This window comes from Nelumbo lutea, chromosome 5 (genome assembly GCF_056320005.1).
Source record: "Nelumbo lutea isolate HS-2025 chromosome 5, American lotus-T2T, whole genome shotgun sequence".
In the NCBI taxonomy this organism is placed as follows: domain Eukaryota; kingdom Viridiplantae; phylum Streptophyta; class Magnoliopsida; order Proteales; family Nelumbonaceae; genus Nelumbo; species Nelumbo lutea.
In genome coordinates, this window is record NC_142688.1 from 12,612,764 (window position 1) to 12,627,789 (window position 15,026).

Consider the following 15,026-nt stretch of genomic DNA (forward strand, 5'->3'; position numbering starts at 1 on the left):
AAATGTACTGCAACTTTAAACTATTATCTTTTTATTATTGGTCCTAAAATTTGTATTATTTTTTTTTCTGTAAAAACCAGAGTCAATAATTTGGTTAGAAAGGTGTATTTGCAAATTGCAATAGCTTTGAAAAACATAACACATTTTAATAGCCACATAGAATTATTAATGCCTGCATTGTCGCCAAATTGGACCCTTTTATTCGGAATCCCTTACGAGTTATGACAGCATTTCGCCCACAATAGCATATTTGCTTTTTGTACCTTTGAGATAGAGAAGAAAAGGGAAGAAGAGACTGCATTTCCTTTTGAGCCAATAAAACAAGGTAAAAGGCAGAGTAGAATGTTTGTGGTTTTCTTCTGAGGCTGCTGCTATAAGGAACAGGCAGAACAAAAGATGGTTCTTCGACCACAAGCAAGAATAGAGATAGTTCAATAGAAAATCCCCCCTCCGTTAAAAACCCCATATTTGTCATTAAAGGGTAACTTTGGTAATTAGAGAAATCTAGTTATTTACATCAGCAGATCCACTTGTCATTTAAGGGTAATTTTTCATTTAAAAATATATAATTAATGACATTACAAAACTTCTGGGGTCTACTAACAACTATGCCAGAAAGTCAGGGGAGGTGATTGCCATTACCAAACTTATGGGGGAGGGGGTTTCAGCAATTTTCCCTCCTAAAAAAACGACATCGGATTTCATGGTCCGTAATCCGTATTCTATGTATTGGAAGAACCGGGATGTACTGTTGGTTCATTAATTTTTGAGAATTAATACCTATAATATTTTGATAATTTTTGTTTAATTTATTTATAGGAAAATCTATAATGTCGAAAAGATATCATACTTGAAAGGCTTTAACCAAACATAACCTCTGTGAATTTTGGTGAAAATCCACCTGATTAGTTCCTGCTTTTATGATACCAGTTGATTGGTTGAAAGTTCTTCCGGTATCATGTCTTTCCAACATCATATTTATACTATTCAATTGGAATCCAATATAAATAAGATGGTTAAGTTCTGATTTGAATTTGAATATAAAGAAATCAAATTTATATTATGTCCAATCCAATTCAATCCGTTTATGACTCTTTGGTCCATGACCTAATTAAGTGTTTTGCTTTTGAGAAAGAAAAAAAAAAAAAAAAAAAAAGATTTTGCTTTTGCATGGACCTTGGCTAGCCAATTTGGGCTTTGAACCGAGTTTGGTATGGGCCTAGGCTCAAAGTTGGGCTTAAGTTCTTCCATGGGGTGGTTGTCATGGGCTTGATAAGGTCTTACAAATACAACACAGAAAAAGCAGCCTTTGTACCTCGTCAGTCCCATCCCATGGAAGCCCGCTTTATTGTCGGGAGAATGACTGTTCAGCCTACCTCACAATTCTTAGCCCCATACAGGTGGGATGAATCCTGACCGTGGATTGATGCCAAATCCACAGGCAGGATGCAATTTATAGGGGGGCTACTAAAATTGGTCCATGACCGTGGTGGACAGTCCAGAATCAGAATCTGTTACATGCCTTGCTTTGTAGCCTCTCAAGGCTGTACTGTTGGCTAAGTTTGGAAAGAGCACAAATACAAATTTGTGGTCTCTTCATGTACCAGTAGATAATAATTGATGAATCTCAAACTGCAACGTATAGATTTGTCTAGCCCTCTTTGACTCATAACGAGTAAAGGTTGACTGGTAGAGAGAGACAGAGGAGAGCCACCCTCACCTAAACACCTGTTTTACTTGCCGCAGTGGTACTGGGACCTATAAACTCAGACGTTAATTTGGAGGATATTCTATCTGCAGACTGCAGTTGAGTGGACCATTCCATTCCACGTCGACATATGCATAATTGGATGTACTTATTGGTGCCTATGACCAATGTTTTTCAATCCAGCAGCAATATTGTTGGCGCATACGGTCATCAGGTCATTAGATCTGTCATTCAAAAAGAGGAAACCGGGTTGGTTCGATTTCAAACCTATCTAATCTTGATTCTTAAAATTCCATTGGTTTGATCAGCAAATCACCTGTTAACTCATCCACCAATAAATCAGGAGGCCTATGTATATAATCCCTGACTTGTGTACTATTATTTTGTCAATTCACATTTCACCCAATCACCAATCAACCAAAAATCTGCCTCTTGGATAGTTGAACAGTTTATTACATCCCCCATAAAATGGGTTCAGAATCAATGACTGCTGTTGCTATTATTAGGCCTTGCATCCCAGGAAGATTAAGGTTTGAGGGGTCAAATGATATTCAAATCCAAGGGTTTCTCTTGGGAGTTGGGGTTGAGGGTCTACCTACTAAATGAAAAGTACAAAAAATAAATGAAAAAAAGGATTTATGAATGTGTCATGCCCCAACATATGGGAGGTGGTCATGGTCTGATTTGTAGCAGAACACAGAAAAGATCATAAACTAATTTCTCTGGTAGACTGGTAGGTGCTGATGAGGATGTCATGTTGACTTATATAAACTCATTTATTTAAAGAAAATCTGATATCAATGGCTTTATATCCTCCACTAATTCATGATTTTGTTGACAATGAATCTCTTTCAGATATAATGAAGTAAAATTAAATAAGGTGGGGATCAGTGGGATTTATATAATACCTAACCAGAATTTTCAACTCTGCAGCTACAATTAATTGTGATATAAAAAAAATGTCGAAATACACAATTTATCAATTATCACAAGGCAGGCAGTGGCATCCATATAGGAATCTATTCAACCCGACATGCTATTGTCTAGCTAGAAAGATCACTGCTTTTTTTCATCTATTCATTTTTACAAAATTGAGAAAAACAAATCAAGGGTCAATGCACTTTTTTTTGTTTGTTTGTTTGAAGAAAGGCATCTTCATTCATGATCAAGGCTGTTTTTGGTTTGAAGGAAAAGAAGGTAAGGAAAACTATACAAACCTTCCCTACTTTTCCCTTCAAACCAAACACATCTAGCCTTAACCAAACACATCTATATTCCATTACTTAATGTGGGTGATGGAATTTATTGGAGAAATTAATGCCTAACAAAGTCCGTGATTTCCATGTGTTTTAGCATTATATAATTTAATTAATTTCCTCCCTTGACTAGTAAATTCGTTCTGCAGAATTAAGATAGAAACCAAAATCAATTCCATTCTGCTCCCACAATGAAAACGCATACTAAAAGAATGTAATAAGATTACGAACTAATTTTATTGAATTGATGCTTTAATTACTGTTGATACACCAAGCATCTAGACCTAAAAATTAATGAAGTATAAAGAAGCTATGGTACATAAACCACTTATTAATAAATTAGGGAGCATTATTGGATTAGTCTTAGCTTGTCTACGACCTAAGATAGATCCCCGATATCTGAAAGCTGGAACAGAACTGATTATATCACTTTTTGGACTTGGCAACATTGGGGTGTGGTGATCTTGCCTCGCGAACGCTCCGTTCATTCGAAAGTAGTTTTGCAAACCTGAAATGGAAAGCAAAGAACAAAGATCAAGTCTTTAATTTGTTGCATAGATAAAAAGACAATGTGATCAACTTCAAACCTTTTAAGAGCTTGTTCATTGGTGCCTTCACTTTCCGTATGTACACAGTTACCAGTTTCCAGATTTACCCTAGAAACCGGTTTCTTCAATAATGCTTCACCCACTTTGACAAGATTCTCTAAGTTTTCCTTAGTTGCAATATCAACAGAAGCGAGGGTCACATTTAATGTATCATCCTGGTTCATTTTCACTCAAAAACCTTAGTGGTTCATCGTCAGAGTGCGTGCTGCTGGTTGGATTCTAAAATTGAAGATAACTAAGGAAAAAGAAAACACAGTAACAAATAAACATATTTGCTGGGATGACTGAGCAACTATATTAAACAATATTAATGTCTACCTGAATTCGGAGATAGTTAATTTCAGAATGAAGGGCTTTAAAAACCACAGAGATTTGAAAATCAACCATGTCTCCACTCGCCTGTGTAAACACATCCACTAATGGAGTCGAACCTCTACTAAGTAGCCAACCCAAAATGCCCCACTTGGCTGCCATCTTTGCACTATATTTCTCATCCTTCTTTGGTGAACCAGTCCCCAAAGAAATGACTAAAAATCTTCCATAGTCCATTGGTTTTATAGGGAAGAAATCTGGGTTCCCCTTGAGAATTTCCTTTGTTACTTCACTGATGGCAACTATAGTCTGAAGCAAATTAAAAGTTCCAGAATTAATTAGTGTCATTTAAGAGTAGTGTAGTACAACCACTCAACCAGAAAAAAAAAAAAAAAGAAGAAGAAGTGGAAATTAATATATTCTAACCGGGTTATTAGCAGCTACGCCACCATCAATGAGGTTGAATTTCCTGACTTTCGTCCCATGGGAATCTTTTGTTTCGAAGTGATGGGCAGGCAGGTAAGTTGGTGCTGAAGCGGTACTAATGCAGATATCCGAGAGTTGAGCATCCAAGAATGGCTTTTTCTTCACCTGTATGCACAGAGGAAAATAACACCGAGTAAGCTGTTAATTGTGCTACTGGAGCCTGTTGTAAGAAAAAGAATATAAGGAATGGATGCAAGTGACCAAGTAAACGAAATTAATCAATATTAATTCAGAGGGTATCCCTACAACAAGGTCTCCAAAAGAAAAAGAAAAGAAAGGAAGACATAATTTACGGTCACCATCACTGTAACCAGATTAAAATACCTAGCTAATTCAGAGTGAGTACGAATTTATTGGTGTGAGGCGCCTCACACCAACCTTATGGTCATCACCACCAACTGACAGCTGAAACGTGGTGCATGTGAGGCGCTCTCTGTAAGGAGCAAATCCGAATTTAGATTGAAGGACAGAAAACTAATAAGACTTAACAAAATAAAAGTGTTTATTAAAGAATTAGGACGTAAATTATGGGTAGGGTAGGATTAATAGGTAGAAGATGATAAACATTTGACATACAACTCATGTATAAGGTGACTGCTGGAGCTAATAGCTAGCTAGCTTACTCTAATAGGTATGTTAATTAAATGGAGTTGAGGATCATTCTGATAAATAATGTATCAGAACGACTGAACGCGCGACACATAACTGTATAAGGGGGAGTACAAGAAATTAAAATTTAACAAGGCCAAATTAATTACACTTTTGTTTTGGTGTTCAATGAAGTAGAGAGAGAGAGAGAGAGAGAGAGAGAGAGAGAGAAGACCTCATAGCTGGAGAAGATGGTGGGTTGGAGGTGTCTGATATCAAAGGTTGGAATGACCACATTTGTCAAAGTGTCACGCAGTCGACTGGCCCCAAGCTTCTCCTTGAGAAGGCCATGAAGATACTTTCCATTATATTTGGGTCCTGCCAGCTGCCTGATTATCTTTTTAGCAGAAGAAAATGGACCTCTGTAAGATGCAGAAAAGAAGACAAACAGTAAATATATGATGGGTGAAATTAAGCAACAAAGAAGAGAAGAAGAAGAAGAAGAAGAGGAGGAGGAGGAGGACTTAATTAATAATTACATGCACTGTGGGAAAATTTTAGGACAGTGTTCAAGGTAGAAGGCCTGGATATCCTTAGCAGCAAATAAAGGACGATTATCTTTGTCTGGTGCAGTTAACATAGCAGTAACCAGACCACCTGTGCTCGTTCCGGCAATAACATCAAAATAATCCGCTAGTCTTGCATCTTCACCATCTAGTTCCTATTACGTACCCCCAAAAAGAATAAAAAATAAAACTCCAAGGATTGGAACTAATTAAAGATCATTCCATCAAATGACAAAGGACTATGGAACTGCATGGAAAACCCAGCAAAAGCTGTATACTATATATAATACCTGTAGTTGTGATTCCAGGAAATTAAGAATAGCAGCGGGGATTATTCCTCTTATACCTCCTCCATCTATGCTAAGAATTGTGATTAGGTTACCGTATGTTGGGGGCTGTATGCACGACGATGCTCTTTCCATTATTAACTAATTAAGGCGTAAACTGAATGGAATAAGCAAAGGATTTAGAAAAGGTGATGTATGTGCATTAAAGAAAATGAGAAGAAGGAACATTTATTTATAGACTTGTATGCTTGGCCATCCATTGAAGCAAAATTAAAAAACTACTTTTGCTGTAAATTTAATTGGGCCTAACTTTCTTGCGCCATGATTAATTAGCATTTAGCAATTTAGGTTTCAGCATTGCTCTTCACGATTGAGCGTTGAGATGTAGTCAAAATATAATAATGGTGGCTGCCGATAGCACCTAGGTTGGCAGATTCCGCCATCTCTAGCTTGTTGCTCTACACACGCAGGTTCTTGCTTGAGATAAGATTCTGTATTTATAATAAAAAAAAAATTAAGAACCTTTAATTTGGTCCATGATCATCATCAATCAATTGGTTGGTTGGCCTAGAGCTTAGCGTCATTTTACACAGCAAGAGGGGGTTGGGGTACGTGATCGATGATCCAGTTAGATATATATAATCGAGAAGCGTAGGTGAATGGAGCTTTCAAGCTCACTTAATTTGTTGACTTGTAGGTTGTTCATGGTCTAAAGTTCATCTCTACACAATGTGCCAAGTAAGTATTGTTCATGAACTTGTGATATATACTTCTATACTCATCGTCTTTCAATTTTGCAAGTAATGGTCATGTCAAGCTGAAACATCCAATAATTAATAACATCTTCTGAATTAAAAATGATCCTTTAAATTATCTTAGTTAATCATGTTAATTATTATAACTAAATCCGATCCACATATAGTTTAATAATTAACTTGTTTCGTGTTTCTTATATGTGCGCGCACCGCACCTGTGGGAGGTGTACCATATATATAGTCCATCAAATTGAGATGTACATGTAGATTTGGAGATCGATGTGGCTTAATTAGGAAAAAGACCTAATTAATTACTAAGTAAGAAAGGTTGATTTAATTTCTGCGGACGAGGCTTTCTGCTTTCCTTATCTTGACATTGTACGTATAGAAAAATATGCAATTCAATGCTGGTCCAACTTTATTTCAAGTTAGGAAAGATATAATTCAGTGTCAACAAAATAAAGTGTGGAAGGTAAAGATATTGGTGTTAGATGAGTTCACATCAATGGCCCAGAGGGGGTGCTCCACAGTACATCCCAACTGTGTAGTGGGAACATAACAAGTAAGGGAGATGTTCCCAATGCATGCTGAGATGTGCTAGTGGGGCACAAATTGGGATCTGTTCCTCACATAGGGTGCCTCACAACGACCTCACAGGCACATCGCACTGTGCATTGGGAACACATAAGTATGGGAGATGTTCCCAATGCACGGTGTGATGTGCTTGTCAGGTTGGTGTGAGGAACAGATCCGGTCTTGTGGGGCGCCAGATCATATCGGTAGGTTGTTGGAACTTATATATATATATATATTTCCTTTGTCGTGTCATTGTTTATTTCCGCTTTATCTTTTTTACTTTTTAAATTCATAAAATGAGGAAAACAAAACAGTGAGGGCAGTATGGATCTGCCGTCATATTATCTCAGAGAACCCCCGATCTACAAAAGTACAGTGCTCAATGTATTCGACTGAACCCATTTATTCTAAACTTTTACATTCTTCATCATTTTAAAAAACTTCGAGACTGATTAATATATAATTTATGTAGGAAGAAAGCGGCAGGGCGGCTCCACTCCTTTTGGACGTATGGAGGAGGGAGGGGGGAGGAGGACCATTCGCTCATTCAGCATAATGAAGAAAAGGATTGGATGCTATTAAACAATTCCGCAATTCTGGTACTTGGCTCCGAGTACTGATTAATATATAATTTATGTAGGAAGTGGTAGTTCATATGTAGCTTATATAATTAATTAAGAAGGAAGACCTAATTGAACCTGCATAACTGGATTGATCCAAGAGGATATAACAAGCGTTGGGTTATATTCTCTCTCTGGTTAAACATGTTTATCTTTTAATCTTGTCTGAATTTGAGTCATGATTAGCTTTGGCAACATGCATGTGGTAAGGCTTATAGGGTTCATAAATGATCATCTCACCCTATTACTTGTTTCTGGTTTACCTTAATTTTCTTATGAAACGCTGGAAGTAGCAGTTATATATTACATGGAGAAGTGGGAAATTCATGGATTTGTAACTAGAATTATTGAAAGAAAGAAAAAGCAGATAATTAATTGTAACAAGGCAGCTGGGCTTGCAATTGGCATCCGCCTTGTATTTATTCGAACAACAAAAACTCCAATATGAAATACATACAAAATAAAGACTAATTAACTGCAATTATTATAGTATAGTGCCACAAGTACTTCCAAGTGGATTGTTCAGTGAGTTTATAGATTGAATGCAATTTCCAGATCAATATCATCCATTATAGTTTTACGATATTTTGGTGGGGTGATGTTGCATCTCGAAGCCTCTTCTCGTCTGAGAGTAGTTTGGCAAACCTGGAAAATTTAGGAGAATTTAAACAAATTAATTAAGCATATGCACACGCAGAAACTCCATTATTAGTATATACTAATTAAAGTTAAGAAATGTTGTAACATATAAATGAGTTTAATTATATTTTACCTTCTGAGTTCCTCCTCATTTGTGCCTTTGGTTTTAGAAGGCTCATATATACCAGTGTCCAAATTAACCCTGGAAACCGGATTTTTCAGCAAAGCTTCACCGACTTTTACGAGGTTGTCCAAGTTTTCCTTGGTGGCGACATCAACTGAAGATACAGTACTTCCCAACGTATCGTCCTACATTAATTTTTTATTTTAATTAGCTAGGTCGTCACTCGTCAGTATTGGATTCTAATTAAAAACCAGAGAATCAGAGCAAATATGTATATTGTTCCCGTGGTCTGTACTGTAGTACCTGAATGCGGAGGTAATTATCTTCAGAGCGAAGGGCCTGAAAAACTACTGAAATGTGTAAGTCCACCATGTCTCCGCTTGCATGCGTGAATACATCCACTAACGGGGTGGAGCCACCTTCCAGCAACCACCCCATGACACCCCATTTTGCTGCTTGATGCGCACTGTATTTCTCTGCGGCCTTAGGTGCACCAGTGCCCAAAGATATAACCAGAAACCTTCCATAATCCATTGGTTTTATGGGGAAGAAATCTGGGCTTCCCTTGGTTATCTCCTTCGTCACTTCTCTCATAGCAACCAGAGTCTGAAACCGCCATTCATCAGAAATAAGAAAATAGAAAAAAAAAATTAAAAGGTACAGATAACGCCTCAATTAATCAATTCTTCTAATTAAAATTCGTCAAAAGCCACATATCTATAGATACCGGGTTGTTAGCGGCCACACCACCATCAATAAGGTTGAATTCTCTCACTTTTCCATCGGGATCTTGGGTTTGAAAATAGTGGGCAGGTAGATAAGTTGGGGCTGCAGAAGTACTGATGCATATGTCTGAGAGGAAAGCATCCAAAGATGGTTTGCTTTTCACCTAAAAATCACGGAAACGGTGAGGTAAATTATTAGAATTAATACAAGCTCGCCTTGACAGAAACACTTTTATATATTGACTCTTAATTCTGCAAATTAAAGGCCGCTGTAATTAACAACGGAGGATGGAATCACTAAACAAGATGCGATGAAAGGTTCTGAGTTCTGAAAGAGAGAACGATCGATATTGAACCTCATAGCTAGAGAAGATAGTTGGCTGAAGGTTTTTGATGTCGAACGTTGGGACAACCACGTTGGTCAATGTCTGGTGTAGTCGCGTGGTTTCTAGTTTCTCCTTGACGACTCTATGGAGATACTTTCCATCGTATTTTGGTCCTACTAGGGCTTTCATCACCTTTGCAGCGGGAGCCAATGGGCAACTGTAGTCACACACACACAAAAATTTAATGGTGGAACAATGATCAGCAAATAATTTAGAACGGTTCAATTCTAGCCATATGAGCGCTGCTAGCTACCACCGTCCACGTGATGGTAATGCCCTTTAAGTATGACCACCTGAACCCAGATGCCTAACATTCTACAGATATTAATGCAGGAGAGATGAAATATTATTGGCAAGAGAACTCCAGATAATATATATATATATATATATATATATATATATATATATATATATATATATATATATATATATATCAGGCACACTGGTCTAGAACTAGCTGAAAATTCAAGATCTCCTCCTATACCTCAGCTGTGGAAAAATTCTAGGGCATTGTTCAAGGTAGAAGGCCTTGATATCTTCTGCAGAAAACAAAGGGCGGTTCTTCTCATTTGGTGCAGTTAGCATCGCAGTCACTAGTCCACCTGTGCTTGTCCCTGCAATTACATCAAAATAGTCTGCAAGTCTTGCATCCTTACCGTCAAGTTCCTGAATCAAGGCAAACCACTTTGAATTAAAACTAATAATAAATTAAAGAATTATAGTAATTATTGATATGGGTACATGGGAAAAATACCTATACCAAATGCATAATTGTGATGCCAAAAAAGAAAAAAAAAACAAATTCTAAATTTTTTGATCCCGGGTCTAAATGTATCATAGTTGTTTACTTTCCATCTGGAAACAACTGTGATACATTAATTTGGAATGGATATAAAAGTGAATTAGCTCGTTCTTTTGTACATATGTATATTCTAATTAAGTTACTAACCTGAAGTTGTGACTCCAAGTAGCCAAGTATAATTCCTGGGATTATCCCTCTTATTCCTCCTCCATCAATGCTAAGAATGGTGATTAGGTTTCCATATGTTGGAGGCTGTAGGCTTGATTTTGTTCTTTCCATCAGGAACTTAGGAGATAATTAATCAAAATAGGCCGGGGGGAATATTGAGAGAGAGAGAGAGAGAGAGAGAGGGAGAGAGGTTGTGCCAAATTGTTTGTCCTTAAGACCTTGTAGTGTGGTAAGAAAAAGAGGTAGGAAATTGTTTATGTCATGAACAACCATGATGTGATGAGTATTTATAGCTTTTTGATTTTTTGCTTTTAGTATGCTTTCATGAATGTTCAAATCTGACCAAATTCATAGTTTCGTTGGATATGTTTTGGATGGTTTTCCATATGAATGCACAGGATAACTTGTCCTAGATCGTAATGCTCTTGAACAATATGATGAGATGGTTGTAGTCATTTATTCATGAGAATTGTAGGTAAGACCATGAAGAACTTTAGGTGAGAACAATTAGGTGGGCTATTTCACTTTGCTTGATCTTTGAAATCTATTTATCTCTTTGATTACTGAAGAGAAATGAAATAACTGGTCTATCCACTTCTTTATTAGTTTATTGTAGTCTAGCTTGCAGGTGGTTGTTAGGTACCTTGCACCATGATTAAGAACAAATAGGATGAGGATCAAGAGGCTGCGCAGACACGGGCCGGTCTTTCCTAAGAAAATTCATCACCTAGAACACTATTTTAGTGACAATGCATCTTTCTATACATCAATTGCGTAAACACCGCAACAACAAAACATCAATCTTAGCAAGAATAGTATTCAATGGTGTACATGCACTTGATGCCACCAGAGCATTCAGCAAAGGTGTGTGATTAATAATATGTGTTCCTTTAATTCTCAATTACAACTTTGAATAAAAAAATCGCAAAGAACAACAAATTTTGTATTCAACAAAGGTGTTTGACTAATAATGTGCAATTTTTTTAACCCCAACCTTTACTCCAAGTGGAGGGGTGGTCACCTTAAATTTTATGATCAACCATTATCAAAAAGTGGAAGGGAGGACATAGCCAGCCTTGCCCCAAACCCATAATACAAAATGGACTTTTTACCACACATGAAACCACCCTTAAAAAACACATGGAGATTTCTAGTCAAATCTGGCAGGTCTGAAATTGTGTTGTGAGTAGAGCTCCTCTTGTCAATGCAACCTTGATTTGCCAAACTTTCAGCCACCGAGTTTACCTTCTTCAAAATTTTGTAGTTAGGGGTGAGCAAATGGGTCAGTTTTACCTGAAATTGAATGGACCCAACCTCAAACTAACCCTATACTACCCAATCTATTATTGAGTAGGGTTCCAAATTCTTGGAACTGACCCTCACCCAATCTAGTTCCAGGTCTAGGGATTTACTCTACCTGAATTGACCAGAGAACCAGCCTTGGAGGAACTTGATGGAACTAACCTTGGAAGTTGGAATCAAATTTGCCTTAAAATAAACCCCAAAATACTTTGAGGATGTAAATATTTGAACTCAAACACTCATGTTTACAAAGACTATAGTCTCACTTGACCATTTGGCCACGTAATGAATTGATAATTTTCTTCAATTTAATATTTAAATGTGTATAATGAGTAAAGCAAAAGACAACATTTAGAAATTTTAAATTATAATGGTAAGCTCTGAACTATAAAAATTATTATTGAAAATTAAGTTTAAACATTTCATGATTGTGATTTCTAATCAATTATATATATTGATAGTAACATTATCAATGACACAATTTGTGATTATGTGATTATATCAGATTTAGTTATAATTCTTAATGTAAAAAAAAAACATAACATATTAAATAAAGGAGAGAATAATTTGAATACGAGCGTAAAAGTCCTTACTTTCGAGTGGTTGGCTGAGTTCTATTATATATAATTGTTGATAGAGTTGGTTACATGTATTCAAATATTTAAGCAATGTTTTTCTATTGTTACAATGCAAGGATGGAGTGATGGAGGCCCATCCCAAGGCCCACCTCACCATATGGGCGGCAACTCCTAGGACAAGGATAGGGGTAAGGATAATTCAAGAACTCAAGGCTCATCAAGAATTCAAGCCCATCAAGAATTCAAGAATCCAAGATTCATCAAGAATTCAAGAATTCAAAATCCATCAAGAATTCAGAGATTAAGATAATCCAAGATTTTCAAGATTCATAGATTAGATCCAAGAAGATCGGACGGTGAAGATCCAGCCAGAGAGTTCGATCCTATCAAGACCAAGATCAAAAAGAGTTCGATCCTAGCAGATTAGATGATTGATATCTATCTTAGTTATTCTTTCCTAGTTCTTCTTAATTTCTAGATGTACTATAAATATTGCTCTTTCCAAGCTAATAGACACTTCAGATTTACTCTTCTATTTTCGCCACATTTTCTCTCTCCTCTAGAGATTTTCTTTCTTGCTTCGCTAGAAGCTTGTATTCACCCGGTGCTTGCATAGCCAGCCCGGTTTATTGCTTCCACGCTGCGTCATGGAATCATGCAAGATAAGGAGATCTATGTATCTAGCTATCTGGTGAGTCAAACTGGACTTATCTCCAATACATATAGTATTACATTAAGCTCAACAGCATATATAGTGTCTAATTTGAATCTTATTGTTAGAGAATATTTTATGAGAGAACAAGCTCCATTTTTGTAAAGAAAGAACAGATTCCATAGCTAGACCTTAATTAGAACCGACCTTGAAACTGCCAAGGCCAGAACCGACCTTGGAACTGATCTTCATAGGGTAGGTTTTGGTTGTAAAAACCTGGAACCAACCCCTAGGTCCCCTAAATGGAAAGTTCCAATTCCTCAATAATATGCATGGTCAATCCATTTCCATAACTGTCAAGAAGCTTTAGCTTGAGATTAATTTAAGGATGGCAATTGTAAATATCAACGAATCAGTACTCTCAATTATGAAGTCATTAAAGCTTAATGTTTTACCATAACATATAGCCTCAAGAACTGCCCTCACCCTCATCTCTGCTTCTATATTCAGGACTCATTTCTATAGGATTTGTGACGTGGAGTGCAAAACCTTGTATTTTGCATAACATTTTGTATGCATTTGTATTGTACTCTTTCCAAACTGAGCATTTAGGACAACCCTCATAGCTTTTGTTTGATTCATTCTTGCATTTTTATATCTTGCCAATATGCACCTCATTCTATATATGATCGATCTCCTTATATCTTATTGTATATCATGATGAGTAGTAAACATTACAAATAAGAGAATAACTGTTTTTTTTTTTCTTTTTCCATGAAGGATGTACTAAAGCTTTGTGTTTGGACTTCTATGAAGAAGACAAATCATGATCCTTTCTTGGCATGTCCTGAGGTAAAATTTGCTCTTTCATATATTTTTATCATATACCCTAGAATTTACAAAAGGTTTCATGGTTTAACAGAGTAGGTAGCTAGAGTGAAATGATCCAAAACATTAATGGTGGGAAGAAATGCATTTCTCCATTTCCGTCCCCAACCCAACAAAAAAAATCCAAAACTATTTCCTAAATTTTGCAGTAAATGGTGCCTTAAGTGGTACAATGATTTAAGGATTCCCACTTTCCTATTTCCTGAAAAACAAGTATATTTCATCAAGTGTAAGCAATGGGAGCACCATGGATTTTCTGCAAAACAAATAGAAAATTACACTTATGTAGGCAGAATGCTGAATTACCTAAACAGTTCAATTCAGATCAAATATGTAAAGGATTTGTGTTGATCTTAGAGAATAGGTTTTATTATCAGCAAGATAAATGCTTATAAAGGCAAGTCTGACTATCACAAATGGACATAACCCATAATCATGCATGGGAGCTTCTAAACAAACTCATTGACCATTTCCACGGCTGCAATTTTGTCTTCTGCTTTGAAAAGTGAATAAAACGAAGAAAATGGAAAAGGGTCGATTAAGCATTTTTATTAGTTTGAATATTTCACACAAATTTTATATAATGAGACAGATATGCCGCTAATTAACACAGAGGATCCCTCATTAGGGTGGACAATCTGAATCCCCCATTTCATCCCAGATCCTTGTACGTGGTACCGTGTTAAAGCATACACAAACTGGCTAGATCAAATGATTTTCGGTTGAAATTTGAGAGATGTGGACTGAGTGTAATCCATCACCGTAGACCATGATAATTTCAACTTAGACCTTACATGGAGATGGTTGTTTATCCAAAAGGTTTACTATTTCCACGTTGCTTTTTGTCTTGCATTGCCTAGCTTCTGACATTCAAGATCATTTGACTGGCAGACGGAATAAGAGTCCTAGTCTCACATGCCAAGCACCGGAGCTACCATTTTGAATGGACTTACAGAAATCGTTGTTCATAAAAAAAGTTGGATTCAATCCAATCGAAGGG

At 36.7% G+C, this 15,026-nt stretch overlaps 2 protein-coding genes across 4 annotated transcripts; both read right to left on the reverse strand.

The window, feature by feature from the left end:
* Nucleotides 1-3,177: 3,177 nt before the first annotated feature.
* Nucleotides 3,178-6,276, reverse strand: LOC148850405 (patatin-like protein 2). 3 transcript variants are annotated; one of them, XM_088942483.1, is made up of 8 exons: nt 6,122-6,276; nt 5,815-5,968; nt 5,498-5,679; nt 5,194-5,380; nt 4,311-4,475; nt 3,891-4,193; nt 3,552-3,727; nt 3,178-3,472 (listed from the first exon to the last, which is right to left on the reverse strand). In XM_088942483.1, exons 2-8 carry the CDS (start codon nt 5,944-5,946, stop codon nt 3,391-3,393), a joined length of 1,227 nt encoding a protein of 408 aa, XP_088798609.1. In that variant the 5' UTR covers nt 5,947-5,968; nt 6,122-6,276; the 3' UTR covers nt 3,178-3,390. The 3 variants fall into 3 exon arrangements, 2 of the variants coding, with proteins under 2 accessions (XP_088798609.1, XP_088798610.1); XM_088942484.1 differs by having other exon boundaries at nt 5,815-5,919; nt 6,122-6,140; XR_016098650.1 differs by having other exon boundaries at nt 3,552-3,807; nt 5,815-6,220.
* A 1,876-nt stretch (nt 6,277-8,152) lies between these two features.
* Nucleotides 8,153-11,037, reverse strand: LOC148850406 (patatin-like protein 2). The gene is made up of 7 exons (XM_088945024.1): nt 10,586-11,037; nt 10,121-10,302; nt 9,607-9,793; nt 9,253-9,414; nt 8,829-9,131; nt 8,535-8,710; nt 8,153-8,407 (listed from the first exon to the last, which is right to left on the reverse strand). Exons 1-7 carry the CDS (start codon nt 10,715-10,717, stop codon nt 8,332-8,334), a joined length of 1,218 nt encoding a protein of 405 aa, XP_088801150.1. The 5' UTR covers nt 10,718-11,037; the 3' UTR covers nt 8,153-8,331.
* Between the last annotated feature and the right edge of the window lie 3,989 nt (nt 11,038-15,026).

Bases quoted from the DNA above. Each gene is read 5' to 3' on its own strand.
- LOC148850406 (XM_088945024.1), bottom strand. From the start codon at position 10,717: ATGGAAAGAACAAAATCAAGCCTACAGCCTCCAACATATGGAAACCTA. The intron at 10,303-10,585 runs GTTAGTAACTTA...GCCTTGATTCAG, and splicing joins ACTTGGAGTCACAACTTCAG to GAACTTGACGGTAAGGATGC. The intron at 9,794-10,120 runs GTATAGGAGGAG...GTGTGACTACAG, and splicing joins AGAATTTTTCCACAGCTGAG to TTGCCCATTGGCTCCCGCTG.
- LOC148850405 (XM_088942483.1), bottom strand. From the start codon at position 5,946: ATGGAAAGAGCATCGTCGTGCATACAGCCCCCAACATACGGTAACCTA. The intron at 5,381-5,497 runs GTAATTATTAAT...TGCATCTTACAG, and splicing joins AAAATTTTCCCACAGTGCAT to AGGTCCATTTTCTTCTGCTA. The intron at 4,476-5,193 runs GTCTTCTCTCTC...CTGTGCATACAG, and splicing joins CCATCTTCTCCAGCTATGAG to GTGAAGAAAAAGCCATTCTT.